The sequence below is a fragment of the Eriocheir sinensis genome, unplaced genomic scaffold (assembly GCF_024679095.1).
Source record: "Eriocheir sinensis breed Jianghai 21 unplaced genomic scaffold, ASM2467909v1 Scaffold763, whole genome shotgun sequence".
NCBI lineage: Eukaryota > Metazoa > Arthropoda > Malacostraca > Decapoda > Varunidae > Eriocheir > Eriocheir sinensis.
Window position 1 is genome coordinate 43,334 of NW_026112124.1, and position 10,257 is coordinate 53,590.

Sequence of the window (10,257 nt, forward strand, 5' to 3'; positions counted from 1 at the left end):
AGATGTGTGTTGCGGCGCCGGCAGGTTTAAGTGAAGGTGAGGGGATGAATTATGAGGCTTGGTGTGAGTAGAAGGAGCTAGGAGCATGAGGGCGTGGGTGCGGGGTTGGCATGGGCGTAATACTTGAAGCAATCATTCGGCCAGGGATGAGGGAGTGGGTTGTGTGGGTTGGTGTGGGTGGCAGGAGGAGCATGAGGGCGTGGGCGTGGGATGGGCGCACTACTTCCAGCAACATTTCGTCACCTGCATTACGTCCCATCGCCTCAGCGTTACACTCTCAGCCTTTTCTTTGAGCGTCCCCGCCAGTGGTCGGTGTAGCCAAGGCGGAACACGACGAGGAGAAGCCATCCCAGAAGAGGACAACGTTGATGACCTGCACGTTCCTGCTAAAGATTGTTCATTTACATTAAAATGACTCAGCAAAAACAAGTGAAGAAGTCTTGGTGCTGCGGGTGCTTCGGCTGGCTCTTCGCCAGGCGGAAGCGCCGCAGCCCCTCCGAGGAACCTGACGACATCGTCGAGGAAACCGAAAACGCGGGTGCCCAGGCCGATGCAGGGCAACAGGCCCTGGTCTGCCTGAAGAAGGCTGCTCAGCCTCTCGCAGTGGTGGAGGAGGAGATCCCCTCCGACACCTTGCTGGATGCTGATGGGGTGGTGGGGAAGGGCGAAAAGGAGGCCACTGGCAGGAGGCGCCAGACTCTCATCATCACAATCCACTTGGTGAAGAGAGAGAAGGTCCACAAGCCAGTGGATGATACAACAGTCACACAAAAAGACTGCACGCAATTGGAGAGCCATGGCAAGAGGGTTCAAACTCTCGTAATTACTCTGCACATGGTCAAGAGAGAGAAAATAAAGGAGGTATACGATGAGCTCCCCTCCGGGCACCAAGGCACGGCTGGGGACGCTCCTTCCAGCAGGAGCAAGGCCGTTACCGGCCCACCGGAAAAGATGCCCCTTATCAGCAGCTTCAAACAGCGGGACGCATCTCAAACACCGGTCAAGAAAATGATCAGGTTCAACTTCCAAAACCTGAACACTTTCGTCAAAATTCGTGAGCTGTACTGTGCCTACGACTACTTAAAATATGGCTTCCCTCACTCCAGCATTCGTCCTGAGCTGAAAAGCTTAAGGGAGAGAGCAGTGGAGCCACAGGAAGAGCCAGCAAAGGAAGCAGTAAACAAACTGCCAGAGGCTAAGAAAACAGTTACAGAGGAAGCAACAGATTCAGCCAACAAAATCAATGAGCCACAACACCTCACAGGGATCCTCAAGAAAGGAAAGACGGCCAGCACCGCTCATAAATGTGTGCGCTTTAACTTCCAGAACCTGAACACTTTCGTCAAGGATCGTGAGCTGTACTGTGCCTACGACTACTTCCAGTATGGCTTCCCTCTCTCCAGCATTCGTCCTGAGCTGGAAAGCCTAAAGGAGAGAGCAGTGGAGCCACAGGAAGAGCCACCAAAGGAAGCAGTAAACAAACTTCCAGAGGCTCAGAAAACAGTAACAGAGGAAGCAACAGATGCAGACAACAAAATCAATGAGCCACAACATCTCACAGGGATCCTCAAGAAAGGAAAGACGGCCAGCACCGCTCATAAATGTGTGCGCTTTAACTTCCAGAACCTGAACACTTTCGTCAAGGATCGTGAACTGTACTGTGGCTACGACTACTTCAGGTATGGCTTCCCTCTCTCCAGCATCCGTCCTGAGCTGGAAAGGCGAAAGGAGAGAACAGTGAAGCCGCAGAAAGGGCCAGCAAAGGACGCGGTAAAGAAACACAACACACGACACCAGCAAACAGTTGGAGCACCTCGCTGTGCACAAATGAATACCACTACTGAAGGGAAGTCTCCTAAAGGTATCCTGAAGAAAGAAAAGATGCCACGGTCCACCTGTCCAGGACATGTGCGCTTCAACCTTGGTAACCTCCGCACCCCCGTCAAGGAACGTGAGGTGTACCGTGGCCACGACACCTTCAGATACGCCGCGCCGCTCCAAGTCACTCAGCCTCCCAACTTTACCTCGAGGCCTCACCAGCAGCCCGTTAGATCCGCCTCTAACTCGCTGCGTGGCGCACCTCGGCACCTCGCGAGGCCAACACAGCGGAGCAACGACTCCTTCCAGCAAAACAGTGGCTGGTATGCTGCACACAACTACACCAACAGCCGCCACTCACAGCACCGCCAGCACAACGCCAGCAGCCACGTCCCGCCAAGATACGAAACAAGGCATTTCTACGAGGGACAGACACATCGGGGCACCAACTCCCGCAGCAGAAGTCGTGCCAAGAGAGGCGCAAAGCCGAGTGGTGGCGAGTTTCTGTGAGCACCGGGCGAGTACACAGCGTCGTGATCAAACTCAAATGTTCAGCGACGTACAGGTGACGTACATTCCGGGTGCATTTCTCAACACCCGCTGAACAGTAACTGTCGCTGACTGGTGATAACAGAGACTGAGGAGTGCCAACAAGCACCACAATCACACTGAGAGGAACGGCTCGCCAGCTGACTAAAATCACCATGCAGAGGAACGCATCCCATGGAACGGTGCCACTTCTACGGAACAAATTGTTCAAGAGTGTCGCATCTGTGGGGAGTGTTTGGACGCATGTGTGCTTACATTTCTTATCTTATATTTCAAATGAAAAAATAGAAAATATTGTCTTACAAAAAACCTTAGGCAGGGATAGTGGGGTCGTGTTGCACCTCAGAACAAGAAACGTTATGTAAGGAGTTGTCTCAACGACCACCTGTTTTAAAACTATATTTAAATGAAAGGTATTAGAATGCTCTTGCCATTATGCTTCAGCTCAGTGTGATGACCTGAGTTTTATTTTGTCTCTCGTTCTCTGCGGAATGATTATAGCTTCCAGGTCTGAGACGCGTGCCCAGAGCGTGACGGAGGTGAGATCGGGATGGAGCCACACATTCCGCGTTATTCATTTATCATGGCAAAACTCCCTGGTTCAGTCACGCTTGTTCGCGTGCTATCAACGATTGAGGCAGCTCACAGAAGGTGCCGGAGCCTTAGAACTTTTGCTAAAAATGGTCTTCACATTTATGCCAAGAATCGTGCCAAATCTGTTCTCCGACTTGCCAATAACTCCTTCATCAATAAATCAAAATATTGAAATTTTGCTAACAAAATTGTTTCCATTTACCTGAAAATAGCTCCCACAAAACTCTCTCTCTCTCTCTCTCTCTCTCTCTCTCTCTCTCATCAAGTGACGATGTCAACACACCAGTCTGGTCGTTCTAATTCTTCACTGACTGGATTTAATCAAAGTCGAACAAAATCAAATGAAAAAAAAAAAATACGTCCACATGGTACACACTTATGTATCTTCGACCTTTTTATGCATGTAAAACACAGATAAAATTGACGAATTTTACGAGAAGTGGAGCCTGGCATCCCACCAGCGGCTCGGCTGTGTGATTGGCTGTCAGGCCACGAGAAGGGCAGGGCGGAGGAGAGCTGTGCAAAATGTGACACAAAGGAAGACGCGATCAGGCCACGGTGAATTTTACACACACACACACACACACACACACACACACACACACACACACACACACACAATGGAAGAATAGTAACTGAAACATGGTATAACAAACCCGTAGACCTAAACTCAAAATAAGCATTCCAACTAATAACACTATCAGGAACACTGCCGCTACCACCACTACTAATCACCCACCACTTGAATAACGACCATTAACACCATCATGGCAGGCACTTCAACCACCAGGACTACCATATCCGCCCCCCTCCCCCCTTCTTCCCGGCATCACCACTGCAGAAGAAAAGGAAGAGAATAGGAGGAAAATGATGAAAGCGGAATGCAAAATCGAAGGAAAAGTTTGTGGGCAGGAAAAAGGAGGAGAAGGAGTAATATGGAAATAATAAGTATGAGTAAGTGAGAGTTTTGAAGGAGTAACAGGAAGAAAAGAAGCAAAAGAAGAAGGACGAAGAAAAAAAAGAAAGGAAAAAATATTAGATGAAGTAAAAACAAGACTTGCAAAAAGGAAACAAAAAGATGAACAAGAAAACGGAAGAAGGAAATGGAAGAAAAAATGTCAAGGAATTATAACTCAAAGAACGTAGAGGATACAAAAAGGAAGTCACGAGGAAGGCGATGGAAGAATTAAAGCAAGGCAGAGTAGGGAGAAGGGATAAGAGGCGAAATAAGACTTAGAATATATGAAAAAGTAAGAGGATATGAAAAGAAATAGAAAAAGTTGGAAGAAAACAATAAAAAGGAGGAACAAATAAACACGAATGGGAAAGAAGAGAAACAAAAGAGAGTATTTAAATGTGTAGAAATTGGGAAGATTAATATTATGAGAATGTAAAAACGCAGGAAAGCAAAACGAGGAAGCAGAAGTAAAAAAAATAATATACAAAAGTGAAATGACAGGAAGGAGGAAGATGAAAGGCAAGAACAATAAAATGGAAAGACAAAAAAGACAAAACAGACGATACAAACAGAAAAGAAGACGGATAAAAAAAGTATACGAATAAGGCTGAAAAAACGAAATAAAAGGAAGGATAAGTAAAAACACGGATGGGGAGGAGAAGAGGAAGAGATGAAAGGAAAGAAAACAAAATGGATGACAAAATTTAGATTGAGATAATGAGGAAGTAAAAGAGGGCTTGGAGAATGGCCGCGCGGGAGAAAAGATGTGAGCCAAATTAAGAATGAGAGGGAAGGCAGGAAAAAAAAAATTAGAAGCAAAATTTGAAGTAAGATAATGAGGTAGCAGAAGAGCGTGACGACTGGAAGGAAGTAGAAGAGGAAGAGGAAGAGGAAGAGGAAGAGGAAGTGATTGAAAGAGGAGGAGAAAGAGGATATTGAGGAGATCAACGTGCGAGAAAAAAATGAGTAAAGGCAACATAAAAAAAATTAAAGGAATGAAAAAAAAAGATTCAAAGCAAAATTTGGAGTACGATAATGAGAAGGAAGAGCGTGAGGTCTGGAAGAAAGTAGACGAGGAAGAGGAAGTGATTGAAAGAGGAGGAGAAAGAGGAGACTGAGAAGGCAGACGTGCGAGAGGAAAGTACAAGGAAGTAGAAGAGGAAGAGGAAGAGGAAGTGATTGAAAGATGAGGAGAAAGAGGAGATTGAGATGGAAGGAAAAAAGATATGAGATAAAAAGCAAAGTTTGCGTAGGATAATGAGGAAGAAGAAGAGGCGAGTCAGGAGTAGAAGGAAGTAGAAGAGGAAGAGGAAGTGATTGAACTGAGATTGAGAAGGTTGACGTGGGAGAGAAAAAGTGTTAAAGGAAAATAAAAAAAGAAATGAAAAGGAAGATAAAAAGAACATGATTAAAAGCAAAATTAGGAATAGGATAAAGAAGAAGAAGAAGAGCGTAAGAACTGGAAGGAATAGGAAGAGGAAAAGGAAGAAGGAAAAAGGAGAATCAAAAAAGGAAAATCAATGGGAAACAGTTTAATTTTAACAGAATGTATTGCAAAGACAGTCAGAAAAAACAAAATAAATGAAAATGAAAAAAAAGGAAAGAGGAAAAAAGGGTAAAAATTGAAAAAAAACCATTGAATAGAAAAGAGTGGAAGATGAAAAAGGAAAAAAAAAAGATGAAAACGTAGAATTAAAACTGGGAGAGAATGATCATAAGCAGTAGTAAATTAGAAGATGGGTGAGCGGAATAAAAGAAGACTAGACAAAAAAAGAAGAGAGAGAGAGAGAGAGAGAGAGAGAGAGAGAGAGAGAGAGAGAGAGAGAGAGAGAGAGAGAGAGAGAGCAGGTGGCAGTAAGAGGTGGTGTTAAGTGTGTGTGTGTGTGTGTGTGTGTGTGTGTGTGTGTGTGTGTGTGTGTGTGTGTGTGTGTGTGTGTGTGTGTGAAGTTCAATGCTAACAAGAGACAAATCCATCACCAAGGCTCCTGGAGGGCAAGGCGGGACGATCCAGTAGTTAACAAAGCCTCACGCCGCTGAACGCGTCATCTGTGAAAATTCAGAAGAAAAAAACTACCCGAGAAATCGTATTGTTGCAGCAGCTAAATATTTGTAACTGTAAATATTTTGTACGCCTCCCTTCATTGCCAATAATCAATATAAGGGAAATATATTTGTGTGACATGTTATTATTCTTGTAAGATTAATAATACGAAGTTCTTGCTGGGCTTGTGGCAAGAATTTTCGGCCGAGTGGTTCATTGGGTAAGGTGGGCACGATGCGGCCAGTCCCAGCTCACGGCGGCTTCTCGATGTGACGAGATGTGTGTTGCGGCGCCGGCAGGTTTAAGTGAAGGTGAGGGGATGAATTATGAGGGTTGGTGTGAGTAGAAGGAGCTAGGAGCATGAGGGCGTTAGTGCGGGGTTGGCTTGGGCGTAATACTGGTAGCAATCATTCGGCCAGGGATGAGGGAGTGGGTTGTGTGGGTTGTTGTGGGTGGCATGAGGGCGTGGGGGCGGGATTGGCATGGGCGTAATACTTGTTGCAATCATTCGGCCAGGGATGAGGGAGTGGGTTGTGTGGGTTGGTGTGGGTGGCATGAGGAGCATGAGGGCGTGGGGGCGTGGTTGGCATGGGCGTAATACTTGTTGCAATCATTCGGCCAGGGATGAGGGAGTGGGTTGTGTGGGTTGGTGTGGGTGGCATGAGGAGCATGAGGGCGTGGGGGCGGGGTTGGCATGGGCGTAATACTTGTTGCAATCATTCGGCCAGGGATGAGGGAGTGGGTTGTGTGGGTTGGTGTGGGTGGCATGAGGGCGTGGGGGCGGAATTGGCATGGGCGTAATACTGGTAGCAATCATTCGGCCAGGGATGAGGGAGTGGGTTGTGTGGGTTGGCGTGGGTGGCATGAGGGCGTGGGTGCGGGATTGGCATGGGAGTAATACTGGTAGCAATCATTCGGCCAGGGATGATGGAGTGGGTTGTGTGGGTTGGTGTTGGTGGCATGAGGGCGTGGGTGCGGGGTTGGCATGGGCGTAATACTTGTTGCAATCATTCGGCCAGGGATGAGGGAGTGGGTTGTGTGGGTTGGTGTGGGTGGCAGGAGGAGCATGAGGGCGTGGGTGTGGGATGGGCGCACTACTCCCAGCAACATTTCGTCACCTGCATTACGTCCCATCGCCCCAGCGTTACACTCTCAGCCTTTTCTTTGAGCGTCCCCGCCAGTGGTCGGTGTAGCCAAGGCGGAACACGACGAGGAGAAGCCATCCCAGAAGAGGACAACGTTGATGACCTGCACGTTCCTGCTAAAGATTGTTCATTTACATTAAAATGACTCAGCAAAAACAAGTGAAGAAGTCTTGGTGCTGCGGGTGCTTCGGCTGGCTCTTCGCCAGGCGGAAGCGCCGCAGCCCCTCCGAGGAACCTGACGACATCGTCGAGGAAACCGAAAACGCGGGTGCCCAGGCCGATGCAGGGCAACAGGCCCTGGTCTGCCTGAAGAAGGCTGCTCAGCCTCTCGCAGTGGTGGAGGAGGAGATCCCCTCCGACACCTTGCTGGATGCTGATGGGGTGGTGGGGAAGGGCGAAAAGGAGGCCACTGGCAGGAGGCGCCAGACTCTCATCATCACAATCCACTTGGTGAAGAGAGAGAAGGTCCACAAGCCAGTGGATGATACAACAGTCGCACAAAAAGACTGCACGCAATTGGAGAGCCATGGCAAGAGGGTTCAAACTCTCGTAATTACTCTGCACATGGTCAAGAGAGAGAAAATAAAGGAGGTATACGATGAGCTCCCCTCCGGGCACCAAGGCACGGCTGGGGACGCTCCTTCCAGCAGGAGCAAGGCCGTTACCGGCCCACCGGAAAAGATGCCCCTTATCAGCAGCTTCAAACAGCGGGACGCATCTCAAACACCGGTCAAGAAAATGATCAGGTTCAACTTCCAAAACCTGAACACTTTCGTCAAAATTCGTGAGCTGTACTGTGCCTACGACTACTTCCAGTATGGCTTCCCTCTCTCCAGCATTCGTCCTGAGCTGGAAAGCCTAAAGGAGAGAGCAGTGGAGCCACAAGAAGAGCCACCAAAGGAAGCAGTAAACAAACTTCCAGAGGCTCAGAAAATAGTAACAGAGGAAGCAACAGATGCAGACAACAAAATCAATGAGCCAAAACATCTCACAGGGATCCTCAAGAAAGGAAAGACGGCCAGCACCGCTCATAAATGTGTGCGCTTTAACTTCCAGAACCTGAACACTTTCGTCAAGGATCGTGAACTGTACTGTGGCTACGACTACTTCAGGTATGGCTTCCCTCTCTCCAGCATCCGTCCTGAGCTGGAAAGGCGAAAGGAGAGAACAGTGAAGCCGCAGAAAGGGCCAGCAAAGGACGCGGTAAAGAAACACAACACACGACACCAGCAAACAGTTGGAGCAGCTCGCTGTGCACAAATGAATACCACTACTGAAGGGAAGTCTCCTAAAGGTATCCTGAAGAAAGAAAAGATGCCACGGTCCACCTGTCCAGGACATGTGCGCTTCAACCTTGAGGTGTACCGTGGCCACGACACCTTCAGATATGCCGCGCCGCTCCAAGTCACTCAGCCTCCCAACTTTACCTCGAGGCCTCACCAGCAGCCCGTTAGATCCGCCTCTAACTCGCTGCGTGGCGCACCTCGGCACCTCGCGAGGCCGGCACAGCAGAGCAACGACTACTTCCAGCAAAACAGTGGCTGGTATGCTGCACACAACTACACCAACAGCCGCCACTCACAGCACCGCCAGCACAACGCCAGCAGCCACGTCCCGCCAAGATACGAAACAAGGCATTTCTACGAGGGACAGACACATCGGGCCACCAACTCCCGCAGCAGAAGTCGTGCCAAGAGAGGCGCAAAGCCGAGTGGTGGCGAGTTTCTGTGAGCACCGGGCGAGTACACAGCGTCGTGATCAAACTCAAATGTTCAGCGACGTACAGGTGACGTACATTCCGGGTGCATTTCTCAACACCCGCTGAACAGTAACTGTCGCTGACTGGTGATAACAGAGACTGAAGAGTGCCAAGAAGCACCACAAACACACTGAGAGGAACGGCTCGCCAGCTGACTAAAATCACCATGCAGAGGAACGCATCCCATGGAACGATGCCACTTCTACGGAACAAATTGTTCAAGAGTGTCGCATCTGTGGGGAGTGTTTGGACGCATGTGTGTGCTTACATTTCTTATCTTATATTTCAAATGAAAAAATAGAAAATATTGTCTTACAAAAAACCTTAGGTAGGGATAGCGGGGTCGTGTTGCACCTCAGAACAAGAAACGTTATGTAAGGAGTTGTCTGAACGACCACCTGTTTTAAAACTATATTTAAATGAAAGGTATTAGAATGCTCTTGCCTGTATGCTTCAGCTCAGTGTGATGAGCTGAGTTTTATTTTGTCTCTCGTTCTCTGCGGAATGATTATAGCTTCTGCACGAGTACAGTTGACTGATGAGACAGAGTCGCACATTCACTAGCATGTGCAATTCCACCTCATGTTACACCTCACGCCACATCTACTACATCTTACTGTTGCCTGTACACTTTTTCTTTCGCATGTCTATCTTTTCAATCCCCTCTTTTTCCTCCGCTTTCAGTCACTTCCTCTTCCTCTTCCTCTTCTACCTCCTTCCAGTCCTCACGCTCTTCTTCCTCCTCATTGTCCTACTCCAAATGTTCCTTTTAATCTTGTTTTTTCTTCTGTTAGTTTTCCCATTCATTCTTAATTTGGTCTACATCTTTTCTTTTTTCCAACCCCTCTTTCAGTTCCTCATTATCCCACTAAACTTTAACTCCCATATTCTTTTCTTTCATCTCTCCCTCTTACTCCTCCTCCCCATCCATGTTTTTACTTATCCGTCTTTATATTTTGTTTTTCAGCCTCATTCGTATATTTCTCACCCTTTGTCTTCTCTCTCTTTTATCGTCTCTGTCTGTTTTGTCTTATGTGTCTTTCTGTTTTCATTGTGACACTAAAAGGAAGACGCGGCCAGGCCACGGTGAATTTTACACACACACACACACACACACACACACACACACACACAAACACACACACACACACACACACACACACACACACACACACACACACACACACACACACACACACACACACACACACACACACACACACACACACACACACACACACACACACACACACACAATGGAAGAATGGTAAGTGAAACACGGTACATCAAACCCGTACACTTGGACCCAAAATAAGCATACCTCCCAACAACATTATAACGAACACCGCCGCTACCACCACTACTAATCACCCACCACTTGAATAACTACCAT

At 47.8% G+C, this 10,257-nt stretch overlaps 1 protein-coding gene across 3 annotated transcripts; it reads left to right on the top strand.

The window, feature by feature from the left end:
* The first annotated feature begins 226 nt into the window (after nucleotides 1–226).
* Nucleotides 227–9,144, top strand: LOC126994266 (uncharacterized). 3 transcript variants are annotated; one of them, XM_050853548.1, is made up of 2 exons: nucleotides 227–1,382; nucleotides 8,218–9,144. In XM_050853548.1, the coding sequence occupies exons 1-2, from the start codon at nucleotides 412–414 to the stop codon at nucleotides 8,834–8,836; spliced, it is 1,590 nt and encodes a 529-aa protein (XP_050709505.1). In that variant the 5' UTR covers nucleotides 227–411; the 3' UTR covers nucleotides 8,837–9,144. The 3 variants fall into 3 exon arrangements, with proteins under 3 accessions (XP_050709505.1, XP_050709503.1, XP_050709504.1); XM_050853546.1 differs by having other exon boundaries at nucleotides 227–1,956; nucleotides 8,465–9,143; XM_050853547.1 differs by lacking the exon at nucleotides 8,218–9,144 and adding an exon at nucleotides 1,680–2,591.
* Nucleotides 9,145–10,257: the final 1,113 nt, after the last annotated feature.